We start from the raw sequence: 15525 nt of genomic DNA, 5'->3' as shown, positions 1-15525 counted from the left end.
AGTGGGGGCAGGGCGTGGGCCCTTGTGTGGGGTCGCTCCCTGGAGAAGCGGGCCTGGGTGTCAGCTGTGCAGTGGGGGCAGGGCGTGGCCCCGAGCCTCACTGTCCAGGCCCTGGAGGATGCTGCCGTTGCTCTGCCTGTGCTCTGCCTCACAAAGCCCTCGTTCAGTCGTGTGCCCTTATCCCTCACAGGTCTTTCCCCGGGAGGTCATGAACTACACCGCTGAGAACATCTATAAATGGGCCTCGGAAAACCGGGAGACACTCTTCCGATGGCTGCGGCCGCATGGGGGCAAGAGTCTCCTGTTGAATAACGAGTTGAAGAAAGGACCGGCCCTTTTCCTTTTCATACCTTTTAATCCCTTAGCCGAAACTCATCCTCTGCTAGACGAGGTAAGAGCCTTGGGGTGACCCTTCCTCGCGGACTCAGGTGGCTCTCGGCCCCTCCAGGGTCCCCCGCTCTGGCAGCTGAGCTCGGTGCCAGGCCGGGGCTGCTGTGGCCTCTCTAGACGAGGGCCAAGTGTTTGTCCTGCTGAGACAGGGTCAGTGTGCCCAGGAGGTGGTGTGCAGAGAGCCGGAGGGTTCCCCGAGAGAGCCCACGCAGGACTGCCCCTCCCTCTCTTTCTGCTTCATCTGGCGCACACGCTCTCTGGGTGTGCGTTTATTTTATACACAGACCATTTGGAGACACTTAGGGAGAGCAATAACAATCAGCAGAGAGAGCCTGGGATTGCCAAATTGGATTTACTGAGGGTTTTAGTTTTTCTTTCTCTCAAGGATCCCTTAATTGGCCCACACCAATTTCATACAGCCAGTGAGCTGCTGCTGTCAGCCGGGTGGTGCTCACCTGTGTGGCTGCCTGGAGGGGCCATGAGGCAGGACTTCTGCAGCCAGATGCCTGCTCCCCACTCAGGCCTGCCCGGGGCCCTTTTTGTTAAAGTTCTTCTCCCTGCTGGAGGCGTTCTGAACAGACACTGCTGCTTGGCTTAGAGGAAGCGACCAGAAGGAAGGAATGGGATAGTTTGGTTCTTCCTTGTGACTGGGGAGGGCTAGAAGGAATAAACTCCATTTCTTAGGAAGTCTTTACCATGCTGATTCTCTTTTAAGGACTTAATTTATTTGAGAGAGTTACAGACATACGGAGGGAGAGACAGAGAGGTCTTCCATCTGCTGGTTCACTTCCCAAATGGCCACAACAGCTAGAGCTGTGCCGTTCCAAAGCCAGGAGCCAGGAGCGTCTTCCGCATCTCCCATGGGGGTGCAGGGGCCCAAGCACTTGGCCCATGTTTTGCCCTTTCCCAGGCCCTAGTAGAGAGCTGGGTGGGAAGTGGAGAAGCTGGAACTTGAATCAGCTCCTCAGGTGGAGGCTTAGCCTCCACTACGCCGCAGGGCCAGCCCTTCCACGTGGATGTCCTATGAACTGAGACACTTTCCAGTGTCTAGACCTGTACGGGCCTGAAAGCTCTTCTAGGAAAGGTGGCAGCTGTGGCTGTCGGTTTCTACTTTACCTGCTAGTTTCCTTCTGGAGCGTTCCTTCTTGTCTGCTTTGGGCATGCCAAGGTCCTGGATGGGGGCGTGTTTTGAGACAGGAGCCCACTAAATTGGGGTTGGATTATTGGATGGGGCACCTGGTGGGAGGACCCTTGTGTTCTAGCCTGCTCCAGGACGGACATCTGCCATCTCCCCTACTCCTCCATCTCGCAGCGGTTCCCCCTCCCTTTTTAAGATGTATTTATTTGAAAGAATTATAGTGAGAGGGAGGGAGGGAGGGAGGGAGAGAGAGAGAAAGAGAGAGAGAGAGAGAGAGAGAGAGGTCTTCCATCTACTGTTCACTCCCCAGGGAGCTGGATTGGCAGTGGAAAGGCCAGGACATGAACCGGTGCCCTATGGAGCACTGGCACTGCAGATGGCGCCTTCCCACCACAGAGCCGGCTCCAACAGCCCCTTAGTCACAGTTTTGCCTGTGGCTCCTTTCTGCAGGGCACACAGTGGCCCTGTGAGGTGGGTGGAGTCCCACAGCCTCCGGTGTGGTCGAGGTGGCTGCAAGCTCACAGCTGCTCTCATCACATCTCCCTGGGCAAGCAGTGCATGCCCAGCATATGGCCCTCTTTGTTTGAGGTCAATTTGAAAATGTTTTTTGTTTGTTTGTTTTAAGAAGACTTTTAGCTATTTTTTTTTTTTAAGATTTATTTTTTAGGGCTACTGTTGTGGCACAGTGGGTTAAAGTCCCAGCCTACAGCACTGGCATCCCTTACTGGTGCCGGTCCGAGTTGCAGCTGCTCCACTGCCGATCCGGCTCTCTGCTAATTTGACTGGGAAAGCAGTGGAAGATGGCCCAAGTCTTTGCGCCCTTGCACCCATGTGGGAGACCCAGAAGAAGCTCCTGGATCCTGGCTTCATATAGGCTCAGCTTCAGCAGATGGCAGGATCTCCCTCTCCCTCTCCCTCTCTCTGTAACTCTTTCAAATAAATAAAATAAACTTTTAAAAAAGGATTATTTTTATTTATTTGAAAGGCAGAGTTACAGAGAAAGAAGGAGAAACAGAGCAAGAGAAATGTTCTATCCGCTGTTCATTCCCCAAATGGCCACAACGGCTGGGGCTGGGCCAGGCCAAAGCCAGGAGCCTGGAGTTTCATCCAGGTCTCCTAACTGGGTGCAGGGGCCCAAGCACTTGGTCCATCCTCTGCTGCTCTCCCAGGCACATTAGCAGGGAGCTGGATCGGGAGTGGAGAAGCCAGAACTTGAACCAGTGCCCTTTTGGGATGCTGGTGTTGTAGGTGGTAGCTTAACCTGCTGTGGCACAGTGCTGGCCCCATTTGACAAACTTTTTTTTTAATAAGATAAATTTATTTTATTTGAAAGGCAGAGTTACAGAGAGGCTGAGGCAGAGAGAGGGAGAGGGAGAAGTCTTCCATCCACTGGTTCATTCCCCAGATGGCCGCTATAGCCAGAATTGTGCTGATCCGAAGCCAAAAGCCAGACGCTTCTTCTGTGTCTCCCACGCGGGTGCAGGGGCCCAAGGACTTGGGCCATCTTCCACTGCTTTCCGTGGCCACAGCAGAGAGCTGGATCGGAAGTGGAGCAGCTGGACCTTGAGCCGGCCCCCATTTGACAAAATTTTACTCCTAGAATTCCTCTCTAGGAGTTTTTTTCTGTGACGTGATTAATGCTCTCCTGTTTAGACTGTAAAGGTGGCAATGGGTCTGGAGGTTTGATGGCGTTGGGAGCTGGGGTGGGAGTGTTACCTGCTGCTGTGTCTTTGGATACAAAGCAGTGTCAGGCTGTGGTGGCAGCAGCCGGGCCCTGGGGGTAACATCGGCTTGCCCTCCTTAGCACAATTTGCTCCTGTCAAAGCTGCATCCAAAAACCTCTGAGCTTTTTAGTGTGTGGGGGGGAAACAGTTTAAAACACTGCATAATCACCTAAAATGACTTTTTATGCCAAGAACTATTCAAACAATTTATTTTTCTGTAGTTACTTCTGCTTTGAATGAACTCTATATAAATATTACAAAACTTGTGTTTTAAGTCAGAGCTGCAAGTGTGGTGTTGTGTGCACACGCACATACACTTTAACAAAGCCTGAGTGACTGAACACCTTTTAAGTAGTTGCAGAAGGAGTTGATTTGAGTTTGCATGTTGAAAGAATAAATAACTTTAGAACGTTAGTTTCTTGTTCTTTCTCATGAAACTAGGGTGGGGTGGTTAGGGGGAGATGCTTAATTTGGAGATGGAAGTGTCTGGAATAAGATGTTGGTGGCAGCCGCTAAAACAGGGAAAGCAGCTCTCCAGGCAAGGTGGGTGTGCACGGCTTCCCGGGTTTTACGACATTTGCTGTGTGCCTGGTGCCGCGCTGGGCTCCAGCGTCGGGATGAAGTGTGGTCCCTGCTGGGAGGACTGGCGTGGGAGGAAAGGCTTGTGAGATCGGGAAGCGCGTCGGGGCAGAAGCCGGTCCTCCCGGGCTCTGTTGAAGCAGCTGCCCTGGTGCCGGCTGTCAGGACTGATGGGCAGGTGGTGTCCGGGCCAGGCCTCTGGAAGCGTGCGGCGTTGTGTGAGGACCTGGTCTGAGCGGCCATCCCGCCCCAGGTCGTATGCAGGTTTTCATCACGGTGGAGAGCCCGCCTGTGTCCTGTCATGCTCAGGGTTCTAAGTGCAGAAACTAGGAGTTGACGGGGTGGGCACTGTGGCGCAGGGAGGTAAGGCACCGTCTGCACTGCAGCAGGCGGACTGAGCTGGGCCTCATGCCAGCCACCCAGATCCACTCTGACCCAGCTCCCTGCTAATGTGCCTAGGAAAACAGGCGAGGGTGGCCCGAGTTTGGGCCCCTGCACCCACATGGGAGACCTGGATGAACTCCTGGCTCAGCACTAGTTATTTAGGGAGACTATCTCTCTCTGTAACTGACTTTAAAATAATAAATAAATCTTTTCTTAAAAAAAAAAAAAAAAAAGCGGGTGGTGATGTGGAGATGCAGTTGAGGTAGGGCGAGGAAGTGGTGGTGGTCTGTGGTGACGGAGTGCCTGCACGGAGGCTGTGGCTGTGAGGACAGGGGGCCGCCAGGCTATCCTGACGTCAGAGCTGGCTGCATCGGAGGTGTTTCTCACTGGATGATGCCATTCTCTAGGCGGGAAGAGGCTGTGGGGGCGCTAAGCGGAGAGTGTTGCTTTGGACAGGTTGGGTTGGTGGCCTCGTGTGAGGCGTGAACGTACTGGGAACCATACGTGCTGTCAGGTGCTGTGATCCCCTCTGGAGGTGCCTGGGAAGTGTTTAGACTTCCTAATGAATGTGAACAGAGCAGGCAGCGTGGAGGAGGAAGGCACTGACCAGAGGTGAGGGTTCAGGCTCTGTTCCTAGCTCATGGGCCACCTGCACCCACATCCTCCCATGGGCCACCTGCACTCGCATCCTCCCAGCCTGTTTTTCTTGACCCTTTCCTCCCTCGCTTGTTCGTGGAGTGATGGGTTGTGAATCGCGGTGGGCTGTAGGGTGAGGCATCCTGCTGCCTGGTCTCTGATGCTTCCCGGTGCCGCTCACTGGCTCTCCCCTGTGTTGCAGATCACCGAAGTGGCCTTGGAGTACAACAACTGTCGCGGGGACCACGTGGTGCAGCGCCTCCTTCAGCACCTGCGGCGGGTGGATGCCCCTGGGTTGGAGTCCCTAGCTTCTGCGCCGCAGGCCCCCCTGGCAGACCCCCCGCTGATGGCGGCGTCCCCCTGCTGCAACACTGTGGTGCTGCCCCCGGGACACGCCTTGTCCAGGACCCACAACATCTGCGAGCTGTGCGTCAACCAGAGCGCCGGGGGCGTGAGGCCCAGCTCGGTCAGCGTGCCGCAGTGCAGCTTCTTCGAGATGGCGGCGGCTCTGGATTCGTTCTACCTCAAGGAGCAGGCCTTTTACCACGTGGCGTCGGACAGCATCGAGTGCAGCAACTTTTTAACTTCCTACAGCCCTTTCAGCTACTACACTGCATGTTGCAGGACCGTCCACAGGGGCGTGGCGAGCTTCATGGATTCGGAACAAGATGGTGTCCTTGACACCCCGGCCCTTGCATTTTCTTCCGTGCAGAAGTGTGAGGGCGAAGTCCCGAGCGCCGTTCCTCACATTGAGGAGAGCAGGTATCGCTTGCCTGACGTGGACTCGCCGGGCACAGACTTCACAGGCTTGAGCTGCAGAACCAACAAGACCCTCAACATCTACCTGCTGGATTCAAACTTGTTTTGGCTCTACGCAGAGAGACTGGGTGCTCCGAGCTCCTCTCGGGTGAAGGAATTTGCCACGATTGTGGATGTGAAAGAAGAGTCTCACTATATCTTGGATCCCAAACAAGCTCTTGTGAAGTTCACCCTAGGTACTGTAGGCCGTCTCTTTCCCAAGCATAACGCGTTCTGCTTAACTGCAGAGAGGTGACTGATTAATGGGTTGCGGAGTGATGTCACCACGGAAGCAGGCTTTTGTTTGCTTGTTGTCCTCAGTTTGAGAAGCAGAGACACACTCAGAAAGGAGAGGGAGGGAGAGAAAGCTCCCGTGTACTGGCTCACACCCAGATGCCCACAGTGGCTGGGGCTGGAGCCGGAGCCGGAGCCAGGAATGCAGTCTGAGTCTCCCGCTAAGAACCCAGTCACTTGAGCCATTACCACTGCCTCCCAGGGCCTGCATTGGCAGGAAGCTGGAATTAGGAGCTGGAACCAGGAACGGAACCCAGGCACTCCAATGTGGATGCACGCATCTTAACCACTGGGTAAAATGCCCACTCCCTACAAATCATTTTACTTTTATATTTATTTGTTTAAAGTTTGAAAAGCAGAGAGGCAGAGATAGAAAAAGAGACAGAGAAAGATCTTCCATCTGCTGGTCCACTCCCTACATGCCCACAACAGCTGGGATTGAGCCAGACTCAAGCGAGGAGCTCCATGTGAGTCTCCCACGGGTGTGGCGAGGGCCCAACTTCTTGGGCCATCATCCACGGCCTCCCAGGCACAGTAGGAAGCCGGATTGGAAGTGCAGGGTGCCCTCAGCTGCAGCCACAACAGTGGCCCCCTGTAGCTCATTTAAATTTCCCCAGTTTTACAGGAGGCTAATTTTGTTAATCAAATGAAACAGCAACTTCTAATCCCAAATTTCGTATAAATTTTGTAGCCTATGGGGATAAGGGCTCAGCTTTCTAGACGGGCGGTTTCCTCCCCTTTCTGAGGTAGAGGCAGCAGCTGTGGGCGGGGACTTGGCTGTTTTAATGGGCAGGGCGATGGAGAGCCAGAGCGCGTCTGGTGCAGTATGTGGGGGCGGGTGAACGGGGGCACCGACACGGAGCTTGGTTCTAAAGGCACTGGGACCGCAGCCTCGCTTCCTGTCTCCTGGTTGAATATTGTGAGCTTGAAGACCCCGGACCTCATCTTTCTGCTGCTGTGACCCAAGTGTCAGGTTACAAACCGGCAGCACCCACTCTGGAGGTGGGGAGCAGGCTGCATGCTGGGAAAGCGCCCAGCAGCCTGCCCTGAGGCTTAGCAGCAGCCGTGAACTGACCCACACCGCCCGGTTCCCAGGGCTGTGCTGACGTCCTGGACGTGCACTCAAGGAAGTAGAATTCAAAAGCCTTGTTAGTTCAGCCTCGGTGGAGATGCGTGCAAGTCAGCGTGTGCCAGGTTTGGTCGGAAAGGAAACTTTGTGTTTCCAAGTTGCCCAGGGCATAGAGCAGTGGCCAAGGCAGAGCCCAGCACCGTTCCCCTGGCCGTCCTGGTTCCTCTTTCGGCGCAGGTGCAGCCGGCTTCTCGCTTAGACCCGTCTGTGGGCTTCTCTGTGTCGGAGCAGGCAGTACAAACGTGGGGACCCCTGAGTGTTTAAGAGACCCCTGTGGCCAGGCACTTTATGAAGGGCATGCTCTGAAAGTTCCTCCCAAGCCATGTTTTCTGAAGGCATGTTTGTGTGCTGGGTTTCCTTGGAACGGGGCAAGCATGTCCTTTTTACCCCAGTATTTGTTGGATTTTCCTAGATGGTGTTCAGTAACACTCAAGATTGGATAATTCGTGGTGTGCTGGTCCGAAGGGAACCCTTTTCAGGTTTCCTTCCTCTTTTGGAGCCCATTCTGACGCGTACAGCTCAGCCGTTCTTTGTCCTGCAGTTGGGGACAGGACTTTTAGGGACTCTGATAAAAAATAAAAATAAAAAGATCTGTCACTGTTGGTTTCAGTAAGTCAGGTCTCCAGGTCGGTGTCAGAATCTAGGTTTTATTCAGGTTAGGAACTAATTCTTGGCTTTCTGTTTCAAAAACACAGCCAAGCACGTGCTGCTCAGACTCTGATAATGAAGTCTGTGTGGTGTTCACGTGACATCTCCACTTCCTCCTCCCTCTGCAGAACGCTTCCTGTCCGTTAGGGCCACAAAGGGAGGGAGAGAGCAGACAAAAAGAAACATTTGCATTAGTGCCGCCTCAGAAGAGCAGAGAACCCTGAGTTCAGACAGCGGCCTCTGGGAGCAGGGCTGGGTTGGGTTAGCTTTTTGATGACTTGTGACTCTGTGTGTGGACTTTCCCACTACACAGAATTGGGTTTAACTTTTCTTAACCTTTTACGAACGAAACTTGAAGAACATTAATAAAGGAAACGAAACATAGGCCCTTGTCCTGAAATCAGTGAGCATGAAACACGTACCTCCCTCCACCTCCTTCCCCCCGCGCCTGTGCAGCTCCTGCCACTTGCAGACAGGCGGGACGGCCCCGTATTGCAGGCCAGTCCTCCGGAAGAGGCCGTCACCTGTGATGATGCTAAGGGGTCTCGGTCAGGGTGTGCCTGTGGACCATCCCTTTAAGAAGGGAGTGGGATACAGTCCTAGTGTGGTCCGAGCTGCAAGGTGTTCTGGTCCTCCATCCCCGAGTGAGCACTTGCTGAGCTTCCCCTGGCGCGCCCCTGCACAGCTCTGGCCAAGGCTTTGCTTCAGGGTGAAGTGTTAGAAATGTGGGCCTCGGAAGTCCTCCCAGGTGTTGCAACATGGAGTCGAAAGTAGGCCAGCTACTCCTTGTACCTGGAGAAGAGCTGATCTCATTTTCTCTTTATTTTTAGAGTCTTTTATTCAAAACTTCAGCGTTCTCTACAGTCCCTTGAAAAGGCATCTCATTGGAAGTGACTCTGCCCAGTTCCCTTCTCAGCATTTAATCACCGAAGTGACAACGGATACCTTTTGGGAAGTAGTCCTTCGAAAACAGGTAGGCTGTCTCAAAGAGCGGCAGAAACCCAGCCACCTATGCCTGTCACCCTCCGCGGCTGCCACTGTTGGGGTGTCCAGAAGGTTCACCGTGTGACAGTCCGCCTGGAGAACACGCAGGCATTACGTGGTTGGCTGCTGGCTCAGGAGGCCCTTCGAACGCACGTAATCGCAGAGATGTAAAGGTGGAATTTTTGTCACTGATTTCTGCGTGGGCCGCAGCCTTTACGGGATGCCTGCTGGATCCTCGGCGCAGTCAGATGAGGAGGCGGCCGTCTCCGGGGCGTAAGTCACGAGCCTCTCCCCCTTCCACAGGACGTCTTGCTGCTTTACTACGCGCAGTGGTGCGGCTTCTGTCCATCCCTCAATCACGTCTTCATCCAGCTCGCTCGGCTCCTGCCGGTGGACGCGTTCACTGTGGCCAGGTAAGGAAGCCTGCTGTCGTGGCTCCGGGCGCTGTGCTTGTCTTCGGTTCCCCCGCACGCAGTGTACCCTATGGCTGCCAGGGTCTGCTGGAAACCACGAGGAAAACCTCATTGAAATCGACCTGTTCCGGTGAATGCTTCATGTTCTCCCACGAGACTGGTGGGAACAGTGCTGACCTGGTCCCCAGCGTGCCCTCAAGGGGCCGGCTCCTTGGAATCCCATGGAAAGGGTGCCCTAAATCTGTCAATCTTAACAGGGACTGAGTGCAGATCTCCCTCCTCTTTGTGGAATTAAGAGGAAGAGTTGGTCGGTAACCATGTGTTCCAGTTTGTTATCCCACAGCCACTGTATGTGGGCTCTTGAGTAAATAAAACACTTTAAAAAACAGAGAGGGGAGGGGCAGAGGGCTCAGGCATAGTTTTCCAATGAGGTAGTAAGCAGTGTTGTGAGGGGAGTGGTTTAAGCTTTGTCGTCTTCCCTCCCTTCAAAAAACTGCAGATACGTTAGAGTTAAACATAAGAGGTCGAATCACAGGGAAAAGCGAGAGGGAGAGTATTAGATGTGTTGGTTCCTTGGAGAGGTGGAAACTTTCCCAAGTAGAAGCAGTTGAAAAAATAATGAAAGAAAGATGAGCAGATTCCATTAGAAACATGCGCAGTGCAAACAAGTAAGACAAAGAGGCTCCAAGAGGGGCCATCAGTATATTGCACACTTGTTACGTGTGGTCAGAGTAAGGACCAGAGCCTTGTGGAAGGAGATGCTCTGCTGAGAGGTTTTTTAAGTACAGATTATCTGACCTAATCCTCCAAAATTCAGGACTGAGTGAAGCTCGCATGGTTACCACGAGGGGTTGAGGAGGTGACAGAGGCACAGAAGGGTTAGGTGACTTGCCGAGAGTCACACAGCCTACAAACAAGGGCCTGGATTCCAAGTCAGGTGTTCACGACTGCGAACAGTTTGAGGGCTGCCAGTGGGAACACGGCTGTGTAAGAGGGCAGAGTAGATGAGCAAGTGGGGAAATTATAACTGAATAAGTATAAATTAAAATGCTAACAAAGTGCCAGTTACACTTATTAAGTTAATAAATGCTCTTAAGTGACAGTCTTGTGCTGATAAAATGCAGTTGGCACAGTCAGATGTAGCTAATGGAATGAATAAATTGGTGTAACCCTTTTGGAAAGCATTTTGGCAACCTTTGCAAGAAATTTTTTACCCAGTTCATTTCACGTTGGGAAGTTAAGGCAACAGCAGTTCCAGAGGAGCCTGGCGGGTCCTGTAGCGGAAGATGGTCAAGCAAATACGGCTGGGCGTGTGCTGGGTCCGCATCCATTCATTGAAACAGTGAAGAGGACTAGAGCAGGAAGCACGAGAACTGCTCTTAAAAATGTCTAAGTGCGTGATCCAAGCTTGAGCGAGAGTCTCCAATGCCCAGTGGAATTCCGAGTGGGTTTTTACAGTATTTTTCTTTTCTCCTTTAAGAGTTTATTTCTTGTTTATTTGAAAGACCGAGTTAGAGAGAGAAGGATCTTTCATTTGCTGGTTAACTCACCAAATGGCCGAAAGGCCCAGGGATAGGCCAGGCCAAAGCCAGGAGCCAGTAACTCCACCCATGTGGGTGCAGGGGCCCAAGCACTCAGGCCACCTTTGGTTGTGTTACCAGGTACATTAACAGGGAAGTGGGTTGGAAGTGGAGCAGCCAGACTCAAATGCACTCACAGGGATGCTGTGAGCTTAACACCTTGGGCCACAAAGAAAGCCAGCCCCTTTCTCGGCAAAAAGATTTTTTTTTTCGTCTTAATTTATTTTTACTTGTTTGGAAGGCAGAGTGACGAAGAGGGAAAGACAGAGAAAGAGATCTTCCATCCACTAGTTCACTCTTCAAATGGCCACAATGCCAGGGCAAAGCCTGGAACTCCAGCCGGGTCTCCCACGGGGGTAGGAGGGGCCAAGGTGTCCCACATGGGTGCAGGGGCTCAACCATGTGGGCCATCTTCCACTGCTTTCCCAGGCCACAGCAAAGAGCTGGATTGGAAGTGGAGCAGCTAGGACTTGAACCAGCACCCATATGGGACTTCAGGCAGTGGCTTTACCAGCTATGCCACAGCGCCAGCCCTCAAAGTTTTAATTTTATAGTTTCTCTTCCTTAGAAATAAAAATCAAGAAAAAAAAGTTTGATTCCAGAATGTATTTGTAGTGTCTGACAGCACCTGTTTGAAGCATGGGACTCTCATGTTTCAGGTGCCTGACATGGCAGCGGCAGGAGTCCCGTTGTTACTGAAGTTGTTGTAAAACCATTGTTATTGTTTGAGAGGCAGAGACAAAGAGCTCCCCCATCTGCTGGTTCACTCCCCAAAAGCCCATAATATTCCGTACTGAGCCAGATCTGAAGCTGGGAGCTAGAAACTCAATCAAGGTCTCCCACATGGGTGGGTGGCAGAAACCCAATCACTTGGGCCCTCACGCTGCCTCCCAGAGTCTGCGTTAACAGGAAACTGAAGTCAGGAGCCGGGGTTGGGAATTGAACCCAGGCACTATGTTGGGCATGGGTGTCACCCACTGGGCTCAACACCGGCTCCCGATTACGCCATTTATTTACGAAGTAAATGTCATCCTTTTGGGTGAATGCAGGGCCCTGATCTCCTCCTCCCCTCAACTTTCTGAAAGCTCCTGTCAGGTCATCCCTACCTTCTGTTCTGTGTGCAGCCCTTGCGCCTGCCTTCATGCATGCTGCGCACTGCAGGCAGCTCCACACAGAGCAGCCAGGCTCATGCATTTCCTGCATTAGAAAGCTGACCTGAGGCCTGCTGTGTTCTGTGTCCCTCCAGATCTAGAGTGTAGGGAAGAGCGTGCAGAGTCCCCTTTGCAGGGATGCTTGATAATCCCCTTGCGCCGGAGCTAATTCAAGGGTTAACCCAGCTGGCCAGGAGCCGTGCGTGAACTGCTCCCTTGGTGTCAGTGAGGCCTTTGGGGAAAGCTGTTTTCACGTTCAGGATATGATCTTAGCTCCGGGACAGCTGCGGTTCCTGGACGTCGAGTACCCGACTGCCAGCGGGCAGTGCTGTCGTCGAGGAGGGCTGGGCCGCTGCCGGGAGCAGGAGTGCACCAGTGCCTACAGCATTTGAGTGGCTGTGTCAAGTTGCAGCCCGCGGGGCCGCGCTCTGACATTTTCTGCTCTCTGCCTGTCTCCCCCAGGATCGACGTGTCGCAGAATGACCTCCCTTGGGAATTCATGGTTGATCGTCTTCCTACTGTCTTGTTTTTCCCCTGCAACAGGTACTGCTGACTTTTTTTCAATATTGGGCAGGTGGGAGTCTGTTGTTGAAGGCTGACAGTAAAGTGAACTTAAGGTGTAGGCCGTTCACTGGGACTGAAGGGTTTGTTCAGAGCACGTGCCGTTGGAGACCACGGGCAGAAGGAGGGCAGTGTCAGAACGCCACGCACGCTGCTCCCTTTTTAACAAGTTGGCTCTTCTCTCCTTTGTTTCGTACACAATTGTGAGTGTGGCTGTCAAAATCCCTTAGCTCTCACGGCCTGTGGGAGCACCAGAGTTTGACAGGAGAGAGCCCATGTTCGTGTGGGCAAGGCGAGAGCTAATTGCTGAGCCCAGCCGCCCTACGTCCACACAGCATTCACCGTCTGGCCCTCCCAGCAGCCTGCGTCTCTATCCTAGGGGCAAAATGAGGGCCTCGATACATCCCGTCACCTTGACCCTTTCACGTTGATATGCCAGGGCCCCTTACTCCACCAGCTTCCCTGGTGGCCCCAACAAACATGGATTGGATGCTGGCAATGGGGCAGTGGACTTGGTAGTTGGTGGAGATGGATGCCAGTGTTGAGGCAGGAAAGGAAAGGAACTCCTGACCCTTTAAGGCCTGCTGTCTTTGCACAGACCCCCTTTGGTAGCTAGGATGAGTCCTGGAGACCCCTGGCTCTGGCCTTCTCTGCAGGGTCCCTCGGGAGGCCCCCCTGCGACTGGCACATGTGGTGGGGGTGACCTGAAGCCACTGCCTGCCTTTTACAGGCGCTCCCCGCCACTGCGCCGCTTGTCCTGATCCTCCCAGAGAGCCTCCTGTATCTCTGGGCCAGTTCCTCGGGTTTTGCCCATTGTCTCAGAGCAGCTTTGCTGGAGTTCTTGCTGTGGGGGTGGGGTCTTGTCAGAGCGCACACTGGAAACAGCGTGACTCACTGGCTGCCTCGCCACGAGCCTTTCTCCTGCTCAGAAGTGTCTAAGCTGCCGCGTCACGCACGCGTGGACAGTAACGCAGCAGCTTCCCCTGTGTGGGACAGCAGCCGGGCAGGAGTTTAATGACTCGTAATTTCTGGATCGCAAACATCGCTCAGAGAAGTGTTTGCGTCTCAGCACCCAGCACGTGCCTCTGCGTAGAGGCTCTCGGCAAGTGGGCAATGCACGCGCACTGAGATGGAGAGACGCCCAGGCAGAGCAGGGTGCGCCGTGGCGTGTGGGGCGACTCCCGCTGACGCTGCAGGGGGAGCCAGCCTGGAGACGCTGGAGACGAGCTGCTGGCGGCCCTGCAGCCTCTCAGCGCCCATGAGCGGACAAGGTCAGGAAGGGGAACACGGGAGCATGGGAAGACGTCCAGTGTGTGTGAACGGACAGCGCTCAGTAAACCAGAGCCTTGCCGCCTGGGGACGGGGGTTCTCTCGTCCCTGACAATCAGTCGTAGTCAGAAGTGAGACGAGTGCAGCCTTAGCTGGCCCGCAGTCAGCGTTGGGTTTACTTGGAAATCTAAACGGGCAAACGGCGGGAGCTGACAGCTCGCGAAAGAGGAAGCGAGAACCGCCGCTTGGTCACATGTGACGAGACCTTTCTCACAGCTCGCCTGTGTGTGCTATTTTTAGTGCAGAGACCATAAAGTTAGACAGGCACTGAGATAAAGCAGTCTTGTGTGTGCACCGGGTGAACGCATGTGCGCAAGGGAGAAGGTCAGGGCCCTGGCGTGGGACTGGAGCGACTCGCAGGTGCCTGGAGGTCTTGGCGTCCTGCAGGTTGTTTACGGCGCAGGTCCCATCCAAAGAGCCTGCAGGAGCCTGTCCTCCACTGCGGCGGGGGGAGAGGGGCACTGGAGCCACTTCTCCCAGCCAGAGGCCAGCGTCAGGCTCTGGGGGACACTGCAGCACAGTCGCCCAGGGGGCTCTGCGACAGCCCCTCCCTTGGCCACAGGAGACTCCAGAGACAGAGGGGCCTTTGCTCTGAGGCTTAGCTGGGACCCAGAAACTTAAGGCAGTGCTCCCACATAGGTGGCAGGGACCCAGTTACCCTGCCGCCTCCCAGGGTGCACAGTAAAGGAGGCTGGAGTCAGGAGCCGGAACTGGGAATTGAACCCACACACTGACATGGGACGTGGGCACCCTCACCAGTGTCTTCATTGCTAGGCTAAGTGCCAGCCCCCAGCAGTGGGACTTTTTAACGCCACACTTTGGAAATGACTCCTCTTTTGGAAAGTTGGTTGCAGCTGTGTCCTTGCAACTTAGAACTGGTGGAGTGCCTTCTAGCGTGCCCGCTGGAGACTCCGCACTGTTCCCGTCCTGTCCATGTCTCCATTCAGGTCTCCCACGCGTGGGCCATCATCCACTGCCTCCCCAGGCATGAGCAGGGTGCTGGATTCAAACTGGTGCTCTGATGTGGGATGCTGGCGTCACGGGTGGCGGCTTAACCCACTGCGCACACACCAACCCCTGGCTTAACCCGCTGTGTGCACAACACCAGTCCCTGAACCTGACTTTTACTTCTTTGTGATTTGGTAGGAAAAGGGCTACTCAAGACTAGAACCTCTTTGGTGGGTTTTAGGTGTCCGGCCTCTGGCTTTGTGTGTGAGGTGAGCTGGGACTAGAGGTCCCCATTTCTGGGGTGGGCCTCCTGGCCTGCAGAGTAGCCACTGTGGCAGTGGCAGGTAGCAGCCGGCACAGAGGTGTTCTTCCTGACCTGCGCCTCCGTGGTCCTGGCCGGGTCACGTGTGCACTCTGGCCCAGCTCACACACACACACACACACACACACACCAGTGGCCAGATGCTGCCGGCACCCGTACGTACATCTGTGAGACGCACTGGCTGACAAACTGAATGACCAGTTCTAAAAGGACTTGGAACAAAGCTGGCGGAGGGGGCCCCTCGGACGCCACCTTGCTGCGTTCCCAGGGCAGCAGCCTCACCTCCGCAGAGTGCCTTGGTTGGCCTGCGGCCAGACCACGCTGCCCAGGGCCGCACGGTGTGAATAAATGCTTACTAATGACGGGCCATGTGTTGGGTTTTTTTTTCTTTTTGCCCTGCACTATCCATGGTCACGAGTGTCGTGGACAAGTCTTGCCCCAGGACACCCTTCCTGACGTGGCCACGGGGCCTCCCAGGGCACAGAGGGTCCCGCTCACACAATGTTGGTGTCCATAG

The 15525-nt window shown here is 54.2% G+C and overlaps 1 protein-coding gene across 2 annotated transcripts in view; it reads left to right on the top strand.

The window, feature by feature from the left end:
* TXNDC11 (thioredoxin domain containing 11) overlaps positions 1-15525 on the top strand; it is a 70700-nt gene that overhangs the window by 54209 nt on the left and 966 nt on the right. For both annotated transcript variants that reach the window (XM_062180937.1, XM_062180936.1), the window contains 5 exons: positions 191-391; positions 5054-5846; positions 8551-8693; positions 9008-9117; positions 12311-12391. In XM_062180937.1, the coding sequence (XP_062036921.1) occupies positions 209-391; positions 5054-5846; positions 8551-8693; positions 9008-9117; positions 12311-12391 (1310 nt within the window). In that variant the 5' untranslated portion in view covers positions 191-208. The remainder of the gene's footprint in view (positions 1-190; positions 392-5053; positions 5847-8550; positions 8694-9007; positions 9118-12310; positions 12392-15525) is intronic.

This window comes from Lepus europaeus, chromosome 21 (assembly GCF_033115175.1).
Source record: "Lepus europaeus isolate LE1 chromosome 21, mLepTim1.pri, whole genome shotgun sequence".
Lineage (NCBI taxonomy): Eukaryota > Metazoa > Chordata > Mammalia > Lagomorpha > Leporidae > Lepus > Lepus europaeus.
Note: the sequence above shows the minus strand (reverse complement) of the source record. Positions and strands in the feature narration are given on the sequence as shown.